The sequence below is a fragment of the Asparagus officinalis genome, chromosome 7, assembly GCF_001876935.1.
Source record: "Asparagus officinalis chromosome 7, Aspof.V1, whole genome shotgun sequence".
NCBI classification, from domain to species: domain Eukaryota; kingdom Viridiplantae; phylum Streptophyta; class Magnoliopsida; order Asparagales; family Asparagaceae; genus Asparagus; species Asparagus officinalis.
In genome coordinates, this window is record NC_033800.1 from 56264105 (window position 1) to 56285905 (window position 21801).

Below are 21801 nucleotides of genomic sequence, written 5' to 3' on the forward strand. Positions count from 1 at the left end.
ATAGATCTCGAACAAACAGAGGAAATGACCTACACTACTCTGTAGGCCATGCATGGTGGCACGAATCGGAACATCTAACCCTAATTCTGCTAACTCTCGCCCAAAGCGGTTCAACACATATCGGGTCATCCTGGTCCACCACCATTTGTCCCCAGAATAATGGACCCATCCATAGCATCTAAAAGTCTCTTTGGGTAATCTTTTTCCCGCTGCCGCTAACCGGTTCTTCACGGTGTTGGCTTGCACTATCTTCTCATTCTGAGGTATATTATCTTGTCCTAAGATACCCGGATGAAGCCCCCGCACATGAGCTCTTTCACTGGAGCCTGGGTTGGCTTCCTTCCCAATAAAACCACAATGAATACGCTCGTGATTTTCAGTCAACTTCCAGAACATCTCACGTCCAACTGATAGATTCCTGAACATTAATAGTGAGTGATCCCGGGGGATAAAAGGCAGATATAAGAATGAGGACCCATTCTGGTGCAACCATTGCGCAGGCTGGCAGAAAGCAATCTTCGGATCTTTCACCGAATCACCAAACAAGAAATCCGGCTTCCTTATGCATTGATTCGAGTCTTGCTCCGAGATCAAGGGCGCATCTGTGATTAATCGTCGTAGAACACGACAACTACCTCGCTGGATTAATTCTCTATCACTTCCGCTATAATCAGATTTAAACTGGGGAGAGGATTCAATTAACGGGATCCCCTCGTAATAAGAGTGGGTCACGCTACTCCGGCCAGTAATCACATCAGCAGTAAATGTGGTAGAAGGAAATCGGACTGATAAAAGAGGCATACACATAAATGGTGTAAGTGTCATCCTAAAATTTTAGAGAAAAGCGATATATCTTACTCTATAAGATATAGTCGTTATCTCACAACAGGTGTGACGATTTCCCACCTACCACATGTATAAAGGAGATATGCGGGCATTATAACGGCATACCAGAACCTTTCAATACATGTAGGAGGATATGAAATCGCCCCTGTGTATTATGAAGTGCGTTTTGTCCAAGCAAAACAAACACTTTTAAGCGTCGATCCCCTCAAAGGAGGATACCGGCTCTTCTCGAAGGTACCTCAAAGGATACAAACGAGGATCTGCAAGCAAAAATAGGAACATACATATGGAATGGACGAAATACAATATTTAAATTCGTGAAAAGGTGAAAGAAATATACCTCCACGTGGGGGTGCAGCAGGGGCAGCCTCCTCAGGGCTTTGAACAGTCGGTCGGATTCCCTTTCCTCGAGCTCTACGCGGCGACATGACGAGTAAACGATCTACAAGGAAACCCAACGAAGAAAGTCAGGATTTTTAGCAATAAATCAACCCAAATATCATCAAATATGGCCGAAATAATGCATGCATAGTCACAGTTGAAGAAAATCAAGATTTCGGAGAAAAGGGGGGTGAACAGACCTTTAAAATCCGAGTGCAATCTTCTCAAACAAGAACACCACTCAATTCAGCAACAAAAAGGAGAAGAAATAGAAGAAAACTGGTCGAAAATCGCCCAAGAATCGCCCAAAAAATCGCCAAAATCCGACGTAAAAAACCCTAAAACCCTAAGTCCCGACTTATATAGCAGCCGGGCGAGACAGGAAACTCTGTCTCGCTGAGCGAGACAGACAACTCTGTCTCGCCGAGCGAGACAGAGAACTCTGTCTCGCCGAGCGAGACAGAAAACACTGTCTCGCCCAGCAAGACAGAAAACTCTGTCTCGTCAAACGAGACAGTAAACTTTTCTGTTTTGCACTATGGAACAGTGGAATACTCCAATGGGTACACGAGTCTAAACTGTATTCCCACCCTCAACAGGAAGTTTCTGGAGAATATTAATCTGAATATTCTTAAGGATAACCTGAGGAATTCTCAATGGATATACCAATTCAATGGTAAACGCTGAATTCACAAGAGCAAGTATCAACTTCAATTCAAGATCTCGACAACGGTCAAGCGATAAACGCGACGCCGGGAGAACGTTAGCTATTCTACGAAGAACTGGATAGACTAACAGCAGAAGAGGTTAAACATTGAAGCCATTTACAAGTCCTTTCATACGATCTATTCAGCCAAGCATTGAAGGGATCGTAAGTAAAATCTATCTTATCCAAAGTATCCCATGCTCCTCTATAAAAGAATGAGTCTGGAATACTTTGGAGGGGGTATCTGTAGGCGTCAAAAAATGCTAATAGATATCCCAAGCATAGAGAAGATCACTCAAAAATTCACAAGAAAGGATTTCATACTGTTTTGGAAAAATCAAAACAAGTATGAACTGTCTCGCCAGCGAGACAGTCTTTGCTGTCTCGCCAGCGAAGCAAATTTACTGTCTTGCGGGTCGAGACAGCAAACGCTGTCTCGCCCAGCGAGACAGCAAACACTGTCTCGCCGTACTGATTTCTATGATTGCTGAGTTTTTGCAGTTACAGACCCTTGAGGCTATAAATACCCCCCTAGGGTCACTTCTGACGGGGATCGAGCATTTGGTAGAGCATTCCAGAGCAGAGAGAGCAGAGATTTGAGTTCTTTTCTTGCAACGCCTTGAAATTAAGCTTCGACTTGATTTTAAGAAGAACGACTATCTTACTTCGATAAGATATCGTTTCAATTTCTACTTCGATAACGAAGTTAGAATCATAAGCCCCCCTCTTCACGATCTGTGAATCGGCGGGCCACGAACCAAAGCGTTCCCGGCACAGGCAAAGTCCCACGAAAACGAGAATTGATAGACGATTTTCGTGTTTGTTTCTCAAGAGTTGTAATTTTTGTTTTGTTGTGTAGAAAAAGTCTTATAAAAAGATTATTCTTTCGAATTTGTTGTAATAGAACAAAGTTATAATGAATTCCACAGCAGCGACTTTTGAACCAAACAATATATCCCACGACAGTCTAGCTAGATTTGGGAATAACATATCATATATAGTAAAACAAAATTCATAAGAGATAAGGAGAAATTGATGATGAAGTTTTAAAGCATAAACGAGCGACCTATCATATGCATATCAGGATGCACAAATATACATTCAAGGGAAAGCTATACAGTTGACATGTCAGAGTATTCCCGAGTGATAATTGAAAGTGTTTATATGCATGGATGTGTTTACCATATTTCCAAGCAATTTTTTAAGATAAGAGGTCAAATAAGGAATAAATTGGGTTACTCTTTACATTTCTACAAGTAAAATACTTTTCCGACTTTACTCTATCAGATGACATGTATTCTAGACATCTATCAATCATAGAGACCTTATTTACTTTTTTTTGGCATTATCTGTATATATACCGCCTATAGAGAGGTATATATTTGTTACCAATTGTTCTTTCTTGTACTTAAATAAAATTTCGAGGACAAAATTTCTTTTTTTATGTGGGTAGGATGTAAAAATCCATTTTTTTTAAGTTGCAAATCAATTAATTAAGTTGGTTTCATATAGGAGGCCCACATCATGTTGGAATTTTAAACAAAAGACACACAAAACAATCAAAGGCCCATTAGTGTTCACCTGAAAGCCCATCTCCATCTTATACAGGTTCTTTTGCCAGATTGTGATATCGTGAGATTTTCTTTTTGATTTTTCAGGAAATATTCCCCAACAAACTCTGTGACTTGATCTCCCAAAATCCAAACCTGAGATCCTCTGCAGTTTCTTTTGTTACAACTACCCGCTTACCAATAATTAGAACTCCCTAGTCTTAGGGATTCTTTAATCAAAACTTTCATTTAAAACCCAATCTCCTCTTCTCCCCATCTCTGTTCCAAAACTGCAGAAAAAGAAAAACGAAAGAAAAAAAAAAGGGAAAAAAAATAAACCCAACAGAGAACAAGAGAAGGAGAGGGACGAGGTTTGGATTTTCTTTTGGATTTGGGGTACGTAGTCTTTTCTTCGCAAATCGACAAGCATCTCTTTCCTCAATTAAATTTTTAGTTTTTTTAAGCTTATATTCATGCAAGCATATTTTTCAATCCCTTTCCTTTAATTTCCTCCTATAAGTTATCTTTCTGATTGATCAATGATAATTATGGATTGCATGGTGTACACCCAATTACGTGCTATGTTAGTAACATAAACTAATTCCTTAATTTCTTCCTTTTTAATGGTTAGTTAATTTTAGTATTTTTCATATACGAGTGTAATGCTGAAATTAATTTTTTTTTTGTCATTGTATGGATCTAATGCTTGTCAGTTGATGTTCATTTTTTTGTTCTTTATGGATCTTTTGCTCCGGTGTTTTCCGAATAGAGCCTAGTATGTGGTTAAGTCTCTAGGTTGTGGAGTGAAATTGCTTAGACCTGAATAGAGCTTTAGGTTCATACTTTTTTTTTGTCCTGTTCATGATACATGACGTTTTAGCAATACACTGTTTATTTTTATTATTTAAGAAATGTTATGTGCTAATATTCTTCTTATATGGATCATAGTTAGATATTCTAAATCTTGCTGTAAAGATAGCCTACACATTAATGTTAGCCAACAACTATTATAGCATATGGTATTCTTTATATTTGTCTTCAAAAATTGATGCGTAAAGATATTCTCTAGTATTTTCTCAAAAGCTCCCATTGTTACACTTAATTTACCAAAAATGCCCTTCAAGCTCCTAATTATTTCAATTTATAGCTAACAATATCTTTAAACAAGACAATATTTTTCTTCTATAAATTCTTCGAAGCTACAAAACATCTTTTTCTTAGGATTTTTCAAACGGTTTTCAACACTAGTGTCAGGGTCAAAGGAACTTATTTTTTTTGTATAATTCATAATATTGGTTAATTATTTTTGGCCATAAGATTGGCACAAACTGATACTATAAGTGTTCAAAGCCTTTTAATGATAAGCCTACTTATTTTAGAATTTCCTTTTTATGAAGATTTCACCAGTAAACCGAGACAAGTGTTTAGATAAGTTATCTAGTTTTTCTCTGCCTGCAACGGAGCATTGGACCTAGTGGTTAGATGCCTTACGCCACAATAGAATGGTCATGAGTTCAAATTTTTGGCGTTTCTATTTGGTTTAGAGCTTTTGAATCCAAATGGGCCAGTATGCTTGCATCAATCATGACAAATCCTCCTGTGTGTTGACTCATCTTGCTAGTAGTGTCTACCAAAATTTCTCCCTGATGCATAGGTTACTTCTCATAAATGACATTAGATAGCTATAAATAAATAGTTTTATTCTTGTAAACTATTTTCTCCCGATTTAGATATATCAACCATGACATTGCTTAAGTCCAGTAAGTTTTTCTATAAACTTCATTTTTTTTATATAGCCACTACAATGATTTTAACAGATATGAAGAGTAGTTTTACTTATATCATTCCGGATTAAAATATGTGTGTTGTGTGATACATCTTTATATTTCTTTTAAGTATTTTCTGGATTCTTGTAGACTTTGAACTATGTATGCATTGTGATGATGATGTGTGATCACCTGAAGATATGTTTGATCTTATAGTGACCTTAAATAGGGCCAACTGTGCATTAAGACGACTTCCGTCAAAAATATGATTTATAAGCGTGTTTTCCATAACATGGCTATGCCCTCGATATCGATAACCCGATATGAGGTTTTCCCTTGGCTATTACTATTGTAGCATCGATTAGACGATGCATCTATCTTGTTAAGACATGTTCTGAACCATATTTATTTTTCATAGTTTTACGGAAGTCGTTCCACGGTAACTTTGTGGTTAGTGCATAACATTTCATGCACAGTCACTTAGATTAAACAAACAAATATGTGATTCAATAAAGAGGAATTGGGCGGAGAATAGGAAATGTATATAAGCGGGCTCATGCGCATTCCTGATATCTTGAGTTATATATACGAGGGCCAAGGGCCAATACCTGACTTGAAGCATTGTTCCCAGGACGTGTTACGGAAAACCGATTTATATACATGATATTATTCTCCGCTAATTCAAATAACATGTAAAAGAAGAATAACGTGCTTATATGCTCTGTGATAGATGTGTTCACAATATCTACAAGTAGTATTTCTTTTAGTCCCATTTAATTTAGATTTATCTTTTCTTGATACCTGTCACATACGCTTACACACACACTTTTCCTTCATTTTACATGCTTGTTGGGAGTTTTCTGACTCCCCTGAGATTTGCGTGCCCCAGACTGACTATTATTTTTTCGCAGGACCAAGAGTACTTTAGGGATCAAGCCTAGCGACAGTGATGACCTTCTGTCCTATCACTCGCTCAGCTTCAGTTTATTTAGGTAGTTATTTATTTTAGACGTTTCCTTAGCCACATGTGGTTCTCTAGACTATGATGTATTTTCCTTTTTCCCATTTTGGGGAGTTATGGACATGCCATAGAACTCTGTAATTTCAGATATTTTTTTATCTATCTATATTCTTTGTTATCTTAATTACATACTCTATGTAGTACTTTTGGCAATACATATGTATACAGGATGATCCAGAGTCGTGAATGTGACTGTATGGTTGCATTGCCGGCCGAGTCACGTTCCAAACTATCATGTTTTGGAACTGGTGCATGACAGTTTTGTTACTGTTTCCATTTTATTTCAATTAATTTGTTAAGTGAAGTAAGAAAAGAAGAAAATTGATCTTTCAAGCTCCGTAGAGAAAAAGGTTTTTCTTTCCCTTTCTTAAAAGTAATAGAAAAAAGTTGAAGAACCCTTCACCTTTTGCCCTTTTCTTGATTCTATGGATTCTGTGCAGTGTTTTTTTTTAATTATAACTAACTATTCTTCTGTTTTTCTGCGCAGTGATTGTTTATACATAAGCTCTAGCATGAGATCTTGGGGCGGTTTCCTCTTTCTACTGTTCCTAAATTTAGGGTTTTCTGTAAGCTATTCTGTGTTTTATAACTCTTATGTATCAAAATTTCCATTTTTTATATGAACAGGTTAGGGTTTATGCTTTATAATCTGTTTTCAGATTGCATCGGCCGCACAATCATGTCCAGCTAACCTTGAGGCCAAGTGTGATGGCGATTCTTGGGAAGGTGAATTCTTTCCTGAAATTCCGAAAATTAAGTATGAGGTGAGAATTTTAAGGTATTTTCTCATATTAATTTGTAGCTCAAATAAGATTATATTTTGAGATCACTAGTTATATTTGCGTGTTTATGTATTAGGGTCCGAAAAGCACGAACCCACTTTCATATAAGTGGTATAATGCAGATGAGGAGATCCTTGGAAAGAAAATGAAGGTTTGTTTCTTTAATTGATAGTGATGAATGACTTATACTTATCTAAAATGATTATAAAATAGTAATTATTATGGTTTCAGGATTGGCTGAGGTTCAGTGTTGCCTTCTGGCATACATTCCGCGGCACTGGAGCTGACCCATTCGGTGCTCCCACAAAGCAATGGCCATGGGAGGATGGTACAAATTCAGTGGCAATGGCCAAAAGAAGAAGTAAGATTGAACTTAATTAGAGAAATAATTATTTTATTATTTTTGGCTTTGCTATTTTACTAAATTGATTAACCGTATTATCTATGATGTAGTGAGAGCAAACTTTGAGTTCATTGACAAGTTGGGAGTTGATAGGTGGTGTTTTCATGATAGAGATATTGCCCCTGATGGTAAAACAATTGCTGTAAGTCGTCACTTCATTCTTTTCCTTTGATGTGTAAAGATATTTACTAATATGTTTCTTATGCTGATTGTTAATGCCTGAACGTGTTTTATAAACTAGCAATATGTAATAGATGTAGAACTTAGGGGTCTAGCCTAAGAGATTGAAGTTTATTTGTGAAAACTCTCCAATTAACAATATTGTTATGATCTTTTCAATTTCCTCCATTTATTTTAAATTATTTTCCCAAAATAATTTCATTGACATGATTCATATTTGTCTATTATCACATAAGTACATGTTTTGTTTATATTTCAGGAGTCAAATGCAAATTTGGACGAAGTAGTTGAACTTGCAAAGGAACTTCAGGTAGCGATTTTGCTCTGAATATCGTGTTGCAACTCTATTGTATTTACTGAATTGTTGTGGAGTTTGTTTATCTTATCCATGTTATATACTTTTTAATAATTATCAGGGGACTAGGATCAAACCACTTTGGGGGACAGCCCAGTTGTTCATGCATCCCCGCTACATGCATGGTGCTGCTACTAGGTCTATCCTATTTTTAATCTCATCTTAGAAAATATTGGACATTCTTACACCTATATTCTTTGCTAATGAATGTGTGTCACTTGCTATTGCAGCTCTGAAGTAGGAGTATATGCTTATGCTGCAGCCCAGGTCAAAAAAGCCATGTGTCACTTGCTATTGCAGCTCTGAAGTAGGAGTATATGCTTATGCTGCAGCCCAGGTCAAAAAAGCCATGGAGGTTGGTCACCAGTCTCTTTGTAAATGGAGTATATGCTTATGCTGCAGCCCAGGTCAAAAAAGCCATGGAGGTTGGTCACCAGTCTCTTTGTAAAAGTGATTTTAATTTCAGTCATGCTTGTGCTGTAATTTCTCTTTCCAATAGGTTACACACTATCTTGGAGGAGAGAACTTTGTTTTCTGGGGTGGTCGAGAAGGGTACCAAACTCTGTTGAACACAGATATGCAAAGAGAACTTGATCACTTGGTATGAACATAATATTGCCTTTTGGTGTTGTGTGCATGAAGTATTTTGCTTCTTTTAGTCATTTGAGTATATGGATATATATAGTTAATGGATAGCATATCTGAATATTGTCTACTAATATGCAATTGGTTCCCTAACAGGCTAGATTTCTTCAAGCAGCGGTTGAGCATAAAAAGAAGATTGGATTCAATGGTACACATTTCATGTTCCTTGTTACCTGACATGCATGTGCAAAAAATCTGAGTGATTAAGGATTTGTAGACTCCACTTCTTTTTGGGGGTGTTGAGGATCTAATTACTAGGTTAAAGGACTCAATTTTGTAAATAATGTACCAAGTTAGTGTTTTTTGAAAGGAGCATAATATACAGATTTTAAACATTTTTTGAATATCTATTATGCGTTTTTTTAAGTATCAGACATCAATGGACACAAATTCCATGTTTAAGACATTATTATTTTCTTTCACATATGGAGGTAATTAAGCAAGAACATCATCTCCTGAGACTTAAGTGTATCTGAAAATCAATTTGGTTTCATACTCGTGTGGTTATCTATGAAACTTATACATATTTTGAGATGGTTGATGGAGAGATATAGAGAGAAGGGAAAAGATCTACATATGATTTTCATAAATCTAGAAAAAACTTATGATAGAGTGCCTAGAGAGGTAATGTGGTGGGTTTTAGAAAAGAAACATGTATCTGGTATATATATTGAAATGATTAAAGATATGTATGATAAGAGTAACAATTAGAATAAGAGCCTGAACCGTTTTCTATTGTCATAGGTTTACACAAAGGGTCAGTTTTAAGTTCTTATCTTTTTGTATTAGTTATTGACAAACTTACTAGGCACATTCAGGATGAAATCTCATGGTGTATGTTATTTGCAGATGATATAGTGCTAGTTGACAAAACTAGAAGAAGAGTTATAATTTCTAAAGTAGAAAGGTGGAGATAGTCTCTTGAATCTAAAAGACTTTTAGATTTAGTAGAACAAAAATAGAATATTTTGAGTGCACTTTTAGTAATACTAAGAAAAGAAAAGAAAAGAGTCTTAGTACATACTGATGGTAAATAAATATTTAAAAGTAATCATTTTTGCTATTTAGTATCAATCATTCGATGTGATGGTGAGATTGAGATTGATGATGTTCATCAAATCAAATCGGGATGGTTGAAATGTAGGAGTGTTTTGGGAGTTATGTGATCATAGGATATCAATAAAAACTAAAGGAAAAATTATATAGGACAGTTATAAGACTAACAATATTTTACGGATTAGAGTGTTGGGCAATTAAAAAACATGTGCAAAAGATGAGTGTAGTAGAAAATAGAATGTTGTGATGGTCTTGTGGGTATACACTAAAAGATAGGATAATCAATGAGTACATCCGTCGTAAATTAAAGGTTGCTCCTATTGAGGATAAAATAAGAGATCAAATGAGAGAGAATCGACTAAAATTGTTTGGTCATGTACAACGGAGACCTCTTAGTGCATTGGTTAGGAAAACTGGTTAGGAAAAGTGATAGTATTGTAGTTAATGGGACTAGGAGATCTAGAAGTAGATATAAATGAACTTGGTTGAAATCATTTAAGAAGGATATGATATTGTATAACTTAACGGAGGAGATGTCTCATAATACAATGGAGTTGAAGAATACTTTTCATGTAGCCAACCCCGAACATTTGTGATAAAGGTTTTGATGTGTTGTTGCATCATCTTCCGAGGAAATTTTGATGGCTTACTTTAATTTCTCCTTGTGTTTTGTCATGAAGCATAAGTCACTATGCCCTTTGTTATTTTTCTTGGAATTTCAACTGGTTTAACTTTAATCACGTAACCGTTTGCTTGTTCTTCAGGTACTTTACTGATTGAGCCCAAACCACAAGAACCTACAAAGCACCAGTATGTATCGCAGGAAGTAAAATCTTCTAATAATTATTCTTGCTAGTTCTGTTAATTTTATTAACTCCTTTTTAACAGATATGACTGGGATGCTGCGACATCATTCGCTTTCTTGCAAAAGTATGACCTTGTAGGTAAGTCTCAGAGCATTTGCTTTTACTCTTTTTCGTCTACATTTTATGCATGCCTAGACGTCTACTCATTTACACAAGCACAGAGTCATTTGTTTTAGTTGTCAGTCGTATTTGTACCCATGAATTCAAGTGTCATGAAAAAGTATACTATGTAGGAGATGGTTGAACTTTGAAGGCCTAAAGGGTGCAAAAATAAAGGAGAAGGGCGCAAAGACAATCTTCCCTCCCTAAAAAATCATAATAGCTCTCAAAGATTTCTAGCACCTGTCTGTCATCCGATTATATTCTATTGTTTTATCTTTCTTAACATATGATTAGCCCAAATATCATTGTTTATTTCTTTCTATGTAATGAAAATCCTTCAATCCAAATCAGTTATAGATGAATCAGCCTTCCATTTTCTGTTTAGCTTGTTATGTTCTGTTTCTTAAAACACATTACATTTTAAATATACTTGTTTCTTTTGTAAGTTATCTTATTCAGAATTCATTAGATGAAACTCCACATTCTTTTAATGCGAACTTCATGTACTTTTTCATGTAATAGATGGGAACTTCAAATTCATTTATCCTTATAATCATTGGGATAGTTTGTCTGTGTCAAGAGTGATTATGTTACCGTAAAGTCACTAAAGCCTAAGGGTGAAGTTTTGTGCCATTCGGCAAGAGGTTTGTGGTTTCACTAATTGATATTATGTTGTGTGTCACACATGCTCTTGGCATTGCATTGTTTGTAATTGGATTGTGATCCATTATGTGGAGAGGTACCTTCTAAGTACTATAATGTGGGTAGCCAGTGTCAAATCATGAAAGGACAGCTGAACTATTTACACTGCTTATGTTATCGTCTGTCTTGCAGTCTTTAGTGTGTAGTCCTGATTGCTTTTGTTGATATCAGTCCCAGCAAATCAATGTATTTTTCCTTGTTGCAGGAGAATTCAAACTGAATATTGAGTGTAACCATGCTACTCTATCCGGTCACAGGTATGCCCTTAGTTGCATTAATTTTTTTTTCTTTAAGTTGTCATGTGGTATAAAGGTTTTAGTATGGAGTATCTATTATAATGTTTCTCCAAGGTTTTTGCCTAGTTTTTCTTACAATATACCTATATGATTATTACAGTTGCTATCATGAGCTTGAAACTGCTAGAATAAATGGATTACTTGGAAACATTGATGCAAACACTGGGGACCCTCAGATTGGTATTGTTTTCAACACAAAGCTATTAATCATTCGTGTACTCTTATGTCCATGTTGTCATACAGAGTAACTTTGGTTTTGTGTTTATAATTTGACTTTGCACAGGTTGGGATACAGATCAATTCCTTACGGACATAGGAGAGGCCACTTTGGTTATGTTAAGCGTGATTAAGAATGTATATTTCTCTCAACTTTCACCAAAGCTTTTTGATATAAGAATAATTCCATAAAATAACCAAATCTCAACTCATTAACATAATTGATTTAACTGATTGACCCTTTATTTAATTTCTTCGTTCTCAGGATGGACTTGCGCCTGGTGGATTCAACTTTGACGCAAAATTGTAAGAGCTCTCTACTGAATTCCTATTTCAAATCAGTTATAAATTCTGAAACCCAACTTGTTAACCAAAGTTTAAGGGCTTCTGGAGTTTCTTTTTTCCCCCTATGTGCCATGTTACTGAAATCTAAGCAATTGCTGTTTTATCCTTTTGATCGAACAGGAGGAGAGAGAGTACCGACGTTGAGGATATCTTTCTTGCTCACATCTCTGGAATGGACACCTTGGCTCGTGGGCTAAGAAATGCTGCCAAGCTGATTGAAGTAATAGATTAGGAATTAAGCGAAATATACATTTTAACCCTCTTTGGTTGTTGACATGTTTTTCCCTTTCTTGATTCTAGGCTGGTTCTCTTGAAGAGCTTCTTCGAAAACGCTATCAGAGCTTTGACTTCGAGATCGGAGCTTTGATCGAGGTAATTCTTGTTCTTTACATCTCTTTCTCTGTTTATATGCAAATAAATTCAATGAAATTCTTAATGGGTATGTTCATGTATTTAGGCTGGGAAAGCTGATTTTGCTACACTTGAGAAGAAGGCCGTGGAATGGGGAGAACCATCTGTTGCCTCGGGGAAGCAGGTATGAAAAGAAAAGAATCATTATCATTTTCATTAATTTATTATAAAGTACATTCAAATGGGTGTTAAATGAAATGGAAATCTTTTCTTTTTTGATGCAGGAACTTGCTGAGATGATATTCCAGTCTGCTTTGTAAAGATTGAACGGAGCTGGAAGCAGTGGAAGTTAGGAAGGAGGAATTTAATAAACTTTCAGTTTTAGAGGAGTGGACATAAGTAGAGGGGCTTTAGCTTAAATTAACGTGTCACGTTTGACAAATAAATGTACATCTTGTTGAAAACAATTTCGTTGGATCTCCAATATCAATGAGCTCCGCTGAAAATAAATAAGAAGTCTTTATTACGATATGATTCTATGTTGTCTTAGAATTTATAGTTATATCATAGGTAAATGTCCTTTTTCCAACTGTAGTTAGGGCATCTCCAATAGCTTCTCCAAAATTTTCTTCAAAATGGGGAAGCAAAAGTTATATTCTCCAAATTATTTTTACACCAATTCCAACAGCTTTTTCATTTTGAAGAATTTTTTTTTTCCTCCAAAAATTTGGAGAATGCTGTAGATTTGGGGGAACTTTCTTATTTTTTCTCCCCCATCCCTATTTTGGGGAATGAGATGAGGAATTAGTTGGGCTAAAAACCTAACTAAATTTTCCAAAAGTGAGGAATGAGGAAGCTGTTGGAGATGCTCTTATAACTGCATTTACACAAATAGCTGCGACTGATTCCCGATGTTCCAGTTGCGTGCAAATTCGGCGGTTACAATCAATGGAGAAAATTTACGTCTTCAGCGCTCCAATGGTGGTACTATTTGAGGTTGCCAAATTTTGCCAAATCATCACAAATATTAATTTTTTATTTTCTCTCTCATCCACATCAGTTTTGGCAACTTTTACCAAAAAAATGGTCCAATAGTTGGCAACTCCAAAGTTGCCTACATGGTCCCACATATTACTTTTTATATATTTTTTTAATAATAAATATTATCACACTAAAATTTTAAAATTCATAAATTAATATAAATAAATATTACATGAAATTTAAGTATAAATATTATCACACTAAAATTTTAAAATTCATAAATTAATATAAATAAATATTACATGAAATTTAAGTTACACCAATTTTAAAAATAACTCATAAAATTCATAAATTAATATAAATAAATATTACATGAAATTTAAGTTACACCAATTTTAAAAATAACTCATAAAAATACAATATAATATTTAATCAATCTAACATAATTAAATAATAAAAAAAAAAAATCTAATCAACATGATTTCCAAATTTGGACCATATATGCTCCACCAAGTCCGCCTGAAGATTGCGATGAATGTTTCTGTCACGAATTTCAGCATTTCTTTGAAGCATCATAGGGAAGTCGGAAATAGGTCCATGTGATACTTCAACTGTTGGAGTGTTGGCGGGGCCTTCGTCATAATTAAAACCAAACAAACCCTCATATGCATCTCTTTCATCCTCAACAATAATGTTGTGCAATATGATGCATGCATACATAATATTTTTGAAAACATCTCTTTGCAAAGAGAAGAATTTTGAGAATTTTGGGAATCCATTTAGCAAAAAGAAGAAATTTTGAGATATTGAAATTTTGAAGAAGAACATATGAAATGGTGTGAAAAAAACGAATGATATTGAGTGGTATTTATAGAGAAACAAAATAATTTTAAGTTGGTTTTTAACCAAAACATTAATAAAGTACCAACGGCCAAAAGGGCTGTTGGTTTGATTTTTCTAAAAAAATAAATAAAGAAAAGAGTTGGAGTCGTTGCTAATTTTTGGCAACTTTTGTTGGCTCCATTGCTACTCCAAGGGTTGGCAACCCAAGGAGCTCTCCCTTCATCATGTGAGCACTCCCCCTTGGCACCGTTATTGGAGTTGCTCTTATATCCTTGCATGTGGTGACTGGGCAACATATGCCCCCACCCGTGAATATGAGAATAGATCACTGTCACTCTTAAAGCCATCAATGCTTGATAGTGGCTCCCACCATCACCCTCTTAAATGCATTCTTTTCACCTCTAACTCTAAGTAATATATTTTTACGTGAGCAGGGTAACACTTACAAGAAAAAAAAAAAAAAAGCTGAAAAGCTAAGGTTAGAAGTGTTTATTTAATTTTAGCAATTAACAACTTGAAACAAGGATCTTATCCGAACCGCCTCGGGGGCCGGGGGGTTGCGCAGTTGACAAAATAGTTAAAATTTCCAAACTAATACTCCGCCCACCCGTGAATGAGAATAGATCACTCTATTCTATGGGGGCGCTGTGAAAAAATTTGCACGCCACAACCCGAGTTTCATTCAATGTCGAAACATATGAATCATAACTTATATGTTTTATTATTCTATGAGGCGTCTTTGATTCTTTGAGTAAAAAAAAAAAATCAAGAAGATTGTTAGTTGTACTAAAAAAGAATTGGGCAGATTCTAACCCAATTTTATCCACAACTACATATAACCCTCTTAATTTGCCGTGTTAGGATCCACAAACTAGGTTAAGTGAAATCAAGTAATTAACTGGTCTTGGAGGAGTAACCCTTGATGTGTTAGGTGACTGGCTGACTATCATTAGTTGTTGTTAATCAGTTCATGTCCCTGTTGAGGTTGATTTCCAACTCATGGAGAATAGGATGCCCTGAGTGCTTCAACTATACGTTACTTCAGACCTCGATGCCACGGGGCTAAAGGGTACGTCGATTTTGGCTAATTTCTTCTCCACTTTTGTTTTGACTGATAGGCTAAGTGTCGAGTTGAGATTCATGGTAGATCAAAAACAAGGCCTAACGGTAAATTAGTTACCTAACGGTGACATGACCAGTGAAGTAGAGATATCTACTACTTACAAACTAAAGGAGAACAACAAAAAAGTTCTAATGAGTAGTAAAATAACCTTCTAAAAAATACACCCACGTTTTTTTTAATAACTACACCCAGTACTCTCCTCTCTAACAACTCATTATAATAACTTCCACCTCCTAAAATACTCCAACGTTTTTTCATGGTATAACGTTAAGGCTCGGTCTTCTACGCCCACATTGAACTCCCCCCTTTCTCTCTCTATTTCTCTTTCTTCCCCAAAATCAAAATCAAAATCAAAATCAATCTTGCGGCAAAATTAGGGCGTTTTCCTAGGGTTTTAGTACCCGGGAGCGGAGATCTCTCGCGCCATGGCCACTCGCCCCTCTCCTCTCCTGTGCTTCGCTCTCCTCTTCCTCATCGCCGCTGCTAGGGCTGATGACGTGTCACGCGACGAAGACGCCCCCAAAATCCCCGGCTGCAGCAACAAGATCCAGTTGGTAAGTCCAATTTGAGAACTAAAGAAGTCCGATGCTTATTGGATTTTGATGGCTCAATCTGCTAAATATATGAAAATATAGGACGCAAGAGGACATGTGGAAAGACCATGTCTCTGCCGATGAGGAGTTGCGGGGGGCGATGAAGGGTTCCATCTTTTTGAAGACCATGTCTCTGCCGGTGTCGGATCCTCCCCCAAGGAGCGGTGGCGGCGGGGACGATACCAAAGTCGCCAAGGGATCGATGATGACGAAGAGAGGCGCTTACGCCGCCCTATCCAAAAAAATCCAAAAATATATTCCTTCCTTAGAGCACCATTATAAGGTCCTCCTGCTGTTTTTCTTCTCTTTAATTTGCTTCTCTTGGATTCTTTCTTATGCTTTGAATGCTAATTATTGTTTCTAATTCAATCAAATGAATGCTAATTATTGTTTCTAATTCAATCAAATATGCTATCCAAGATGCATCATGCAACATGTTGGTTTTAATTATTGTTTCTAATTCAATCAAATATGCTATCCAAGATGCATCATGCAACATGTTGGTTTTTTCTTCATTTCATTTCAACAATCAAATATGCTATCCAAGATGCATCATGCAACATGTTGGTTTTTTCTTCATTTCATTTCAACTGATTCATAATCTATTTTATTTCTAATGTCAGAGCATATTACTACTACATATAACTCCTCTCTGCCTGTTTGGCATCGCAAAGGTTACCGTTCTCTTGGTTTTCGGTTTAGTAAAATATGCTATATTAGGTAATTCAATTATCGACCTCTATTTTATCAATTTATTTTATGTTGCATTATTGTCTGACTGAATGTATTCCTCTATGCAGTGATGTTAGTGATATACCAGAAGAAACTTATGTACTCCTCAAAGATTATGAACTCCTTATAATGGTGCTATAAGCTTTTTGCTTCAGAAGGTTGATTCAAGAGATGGTATTAGATATACCTGCATTTAGTTTTTCTGTTAATACTTACGGTGCTTATTATCTTAAATATCTTCAGGACGCACTGCGACTTGATCGTTCTTCATCAACACATTTTGGACTCCCACGGGTTAATCCCTTTACTATTTGCATTTTCTTGCTCAATTGATTAAATATAATTGAAATTTTTTTATTATCATTATTTTCTCTATCAGGCTTTGGAGGAAGTTCGTATAATTCAACCAAGGATAACACTTTTTACTGGTATATATTTTGTCATAGATAAACGAACAACTTTTAACGTGGAATATCTGCTTTCTGAGTTTGTTTTCAGGAATATAGTTTCATCTCTGTTATTGAAGAAAGTCATTGTTGAGCGCTGCGGAAGCCAAACAACCAAACCAACATGCTACAAGAAATCAAATCAAACGAACGTCGAGAGAAGGTCAAACGAACTGAATCAATGCCACAAACACAAACAACCAATTTTAACGTGGTTCGGCAAGTTGTCTACGTCCACGGGACAAGAAGAGGATAGGGTTTTTTACTAATAGAGAAAAAGAGTATAAATTAAGATTACAAATCACTCAACTCACCAATTAATCTCACCAACAAATCTCTAATTCTCTCCAAACAAAACCCTAACCAATAGCTCAGAAAATACCTCTTTTATGTGCTCCAAATATCCCTAATTTTCTTCTCAATTCTCTCTTCCAATTATTCCATATATATAGAAATCCTAAAATCATAAACATACTAGGAATTCTAAAATAAAAAATAAAACAGATTAGGAATCCTAATAACATGTTACCAAAACAGATTTGGAATCATGTTACCAAAACAGATTAGGAATCCTAATAACCTGTTACCAAAACAAATTAGGAAACATATTAGGAACCTGCTATCCAACAGTCATTAATTTGATGAATATGGTTTTTATTTCAGTGGATATATTAATGATCTTCATCCATAGTATATTAGAAATTTCCCTTCTTGAAATCCCATTATAAGTAGAAACTCTCAATGTAGAAACTAATATTAGATGGAAAGTAAGACAAAAAAAAAATTGTTAATATCTCAGCTATTTCTGATTGCTAGGTATGATGCATCTGATGGACCATGATAAAGTGAACGAGGATCTTTCTAAGTTGAAGGAAACATATGGTCTTGATTTTCAACTGAGCTATGTTGGCCTTCATGTACCAGTGAGCCTAAAGATGTCATTTACATTCCTAAGTTTTGGCAATTAGTTTTTTTCTCTCAAGATTCGCGTTCAAAAATCTCAAGCACGAGATACAAACACCTTACATTTGTGGGTATGGACTGAGCAACCTATCTCCGTTATTTTTGAAGATACTACAACAAATATATTGGAGGGTGAAAAAAATCTGTTTTTAGGCGTGCACCTTATTCTAAAAGTAAATGCATGAGAAGAATTTTATGGTATTATGTGTTTGTTCTTCTAGCTCTGCTTGATTTATAGATGTGTAGAGTTTTGATATTGAAAGTCTTTCACAGACTTCTGGGAGATTGTTTAAAGAATTAATTGCACATAGAACAATAAAAATTATTTGTTTAGTGCTAAATGAACTATCGAAATAAACTTCTGTGAATATATGGACAAATAATAACCGAACTGTTTGTTAATTATTCGGTTCAATTCCACCCCTATACTTCATATCTAAAGCAGAATAATTTATTTTGGTAACATGTTCAAACTTCTGTGAATATATGGGCGAATAATAATCGAACTGTTTGTTAATTATTCGGTTCAATTCCGCCTCTATACTTCATATCTAAAGCAGAATAATTTATTTTGGTAACATGTTCAATATCATGCCCTTTCTCTAGAGATGAAAGAGATTTTAAAAAAAAAATCACCCAGGAAATCTGCCTCTCAACTCAGATTACATGGCAAAACTTGATACTGTTTCAAGTCGTGATACCCCAAGGATGTCAAATCAAATCTCAAAAGTGAAGTTCATATTTAGGGCAAAAATTAATCGATTGCTAACTCCATTGCAACTTACTGATGCCCTCCTTCAACTGTCACTTCAAAAAAAAAAAAAAAGATCATTACAACCAACACACCATATATAGTCACAAATTTGTCATACTTACTTGACTAAAGCAACAAGTCCTACATTAACTTGAGATCTCCAATCATCAGTTTTCCAAACTTCAATTCGCATCAAGGATCACAAGAGCAGAAAACTCCATAATGATATCACAACACACTGTGTGTGCGCGTGTGTATGCACAAAGCTAGAACACAAATATAGTAAAGCTTAAAATCCCAGATACACCATCCCCTTAAAAGTTCGTCCGCGTTGTTTCACAGCGGACAGATGAAAATTTCTGTCTTCAAATAGTCCATCTGCATCGTGTTTCTACTTAGATGTTGTCTCATCAGAAGATTCCATATCGAGCGGAGGATTATGTCGATCTTGTGGAAGCTTAATTCGACCAAAAGAACCAGCAGGGACAAGCTCCAAGTTCTCGCAGTTGCATATCTCGATCATGAACCCGTCGGGGTCATTGAAGAAGAGTTGGTCTATTGGTTCTCCTTCCTCCTCATTGATAGTTCTCTTCATGTACTTTATGTTCATGTCCTTCAATTTTTGTTCCATTGCATCCATGTCCTCACACTGGTATAACAATTCAACATACGTACATAATAAGAGGACTCAAAATTTTAGCATGATATTAGTTAGAACATGATCTTGAAAGAATATTTGGGTGTTTTTCAAGCATATTATATCAATAACAATGCAATATATATGTTTGCCCCTTTTAGAAGCCTATGATTGTTGCGCCGAGCAAATTATTTGTAACCTAATATCACATATTAAGTCATTATGAGTTCAACTTCCAACTTGAACTCACTAATCGTTTTTGAATCTTGAATTGGTGCCCAATGTTGTTTCGGAATAAAACAACGACGTTTAAATTTGAATTACAAAATCTAACCTAGTTCATATTTACTCACAAAACTCGATGAGACTCTTGTTTTGCATTGTGTCATTACTCATGCATCAAAGCACATCAATCTCGAATCTTGAATTGGAGCACATGAACGCCGTTTCGCAAGGGGAAAAACAACTTTTAAATTTGAATTACAAAAATTAACCTAGCTCAAATATTCAGTCACAAAATTCGACGAGACTTTCTGAAAGTTGGTCAGAATTAGAAAATTTTGATTTTATAAAATACATGGGATTTGCATGCAAGATATCAGGCCGGGTGAGGTCTTTTTTTTAAATCAACTAGCTTATTAGAACAATGGTCGCATTTCTTTAATTATTATTATTATTATTATTATTAATTAGTTTGGGAAAATTTAATTATACCCATGCATCAATCCTTGAACCACTACCACGCGCTACAAAAATCATTTTGCAAGTCCAGTGAGGCAACAATTCAATCATCTCTTGGGTTTCTAGTGCATCCTAATAATTCTTATGCTTGCTCATCTAAGAATTGAATTTGATGTCTTTGATCACCTGAAAGGAGATGTGATTATCCATAGGATCCAGCCGCTCCGTCGCCGCGTCCTCAGCCCCTCCCCCACCCTTCTCCTGCACCAAATGAATCCCAACTCCATAATTGAACAGCCAAGCTCCGTCAAAATTCAGCGTCGGCGGGCGGTTGATGAGCACGAAGCCGAGCGCTTCCGTGTAGAACCGGACCGACGCCTCCACCGACTTGCAGAGCCTCGAGACGTGGTTCAGGGCCATGAGTGGGATCCGAGGTCTCCCGTCATCTTCACCACCATCTTCGCCTTGGTGCTGTTTCTCTCGTCGGCTCAACTGCTGCTGCTGCTGCTCCTCAAATTCCCCCATTCTCTCTCTCTCTCTCTCTCTCTCTCTCTCATACACCACCGAGGAGAGAATTGTGTCAAACTTATAGGAGCTTTGTTGCAGAGGATGCCACGAGGAGCTGTTAAAATGCGCCAGCTGCATGCAGCATGCAAGGCGGTGCAGTTTGTACTAACAAAAATGAGGACTATGGCACTAGAAAGGTGAAAACTTCACAAGATTTCCCCTTTTGGCCGTTCCTTAAATGACCCCTCTTTAACTATTTCAACGTCTGGTTTGGTATACGGAAATATAGTAAAGTGAGAATAGAAAGAATGTGGAAATGGAATAGATGTGAGAATGAAAAGCTAATTTCTATTTTCATGTTTGGGCGTGTTTAGAGAATGACAATCTTATTCTCATTCCTAATTTGGTATGATTTATTAATTCACAAGTGAGAATAAAATTTAGTTTGCTAATAATGCCCTTACCAAAACACAGAATTTTAAAAACATAAAATTTTTTTAAAAATGACTAAATAATTCATTTTTAGAAAAATAAGTTTTATAGAAAATATTTTTTTTCTTAGAGAAATAAATTTTTATGTGATAATTATATTTTGGCATACCGCCTCGGCAACAATTTCGGACGTTTGGCTTACAAATTAAAAAATAATTTTCATAAAAATAATTTTTGATTATAAATAATTATTATTCCACCTTTCTAACTTCTAGTGCTACATGTCTATTATTTGTACGAGTGGTAATGTTATTAGCATCACTGTGCGCTAGTGAAGAGAAGAATGCCTCATAAGAGATATTGCATATAGTCAAAAATATTTTTTTTATCTAGATGCCAACATGATTGGAAAAAAAAGGACGTGATAAAATAAGAAAACGTCAAAATTGTATGCTTATAGATCTACAGACCCACCATTACCCACGTTAATCAAAATGTGTCTACTAAATCATGAATAATCGAGCATTCTTCACAACATCT

At 35.8% G+C, this 21801-nt stretch overlaps 3 protein-coding genes across 3 annotated transcripts in view; 1 reads left to right on the plus strand and 2 right to left on the minus strand.

The window, feature by feature from the left end:
* The window catches only part of LOC109850886, a 13292-nt gene extending 12311 nt beyond the window's left edge, over positions 1-981 (minus strand). The window contains exon 1 of the mRNA XM_020420972.1: positions 712-981. Within this exon, the coding sequence (XP_020276561.1) occupies positions 712-825 (114 nt within the window). The 5' untranslated portion in view covers positions 826-981. The remainder of the gene's footprint in view (positions 1-711) is intronic.
* LOC109849681 (xylose isomerase-like) lies at positions 3603-13100 on the plus strand. Its single transcript, XM_020419542.1, has 22 exons — positions 3603-3879; positions 6161-6241; positions 6758-6836; positions 6930-7034; positions 7129-7203; positions 7284-7413; positions 7506-7597; positions 7895-7945; positions 8052-8128; positions 8291-8345; positions 8490-8591; positions 8732-8783; positions 10456-10501; positions 10580-10635; positions 11567-11618; positions 11758-11837; positions 11941-12011; positions 12139-12179; positions 12339-12438; positions 12519-12590; positions 12676-12753; positions 12854-13100. The coding sequence occupies exons 3-22, from the start codon at positions 6783-6785 to the stop codon at positions 12887-12889; spliced, it is 1425 nt and encodes a 474-aa protein (XP_020275131.1). The 5' UTR covers positions 3603-3879; positions 6161-6241; positions 6758-6782; the 3' UTR covers positions 12890-13100.
* LOC109847176 lies at positions 19301-20847 on the minus strand. Its single transcript, XM_020416420.1, has 2 exons — positions 20509-20847; positions 19301-19653 (listed from the first exon to the last, which is right to left on the minus strand). The coding sequence occupies exons 1-2, from the start codon at positions 20845-20847 to the stop codon at positions 19396-19398; spliced, it is 597 nt and encodes a 198-aa protein (XP_020272009.1). The 3' UTR covers positions 19301-19395.

What these genes read in the sequence shown, in the direction of transcription:
- LOC109847176 (XM_020416420.1), bottom strand. Translation starts at nt 20,847, where the DNA reads ATGGGGGAATTTGAGGAGCAGCAGCAGCAGCAGTTGAGCCGACGAGAG. An exon ending in ATAATCACATCTCCTTTCAG is followed by an intron (nt 19,654 to 20,508) that starts GTGATCAAAGAC and finishes TTGTTATACCAG; the next exon opens with TGTGAGGACATGGATGCAAT.
- LOC109849681 (XM_020419542.1), top strand. Translation starts at nt 6,783, where the DNA reads ATGAGATCTTGGGGCGGTTTCCTCTTTCTACTGTTCCTAAATTTAGGG. An exon ending in AAAGAGAACTTGATCACTTG is followed by an intron (nt 8,592 to 8,731) that starts GTATGAACATAA and finishes GTTCCCTAACAG; the next exon opens with GCTAGATTTCTTCAAGCAGC. An exon ending in TTCAACTTTGACGCAAAATT is followed by an intron (nt 12,180 to 12,338) that starts GTAAGAGCTCTC and finishes TTGATCGAACAG; the next exon opens with GAGGAGAGAGAGTACCGACG.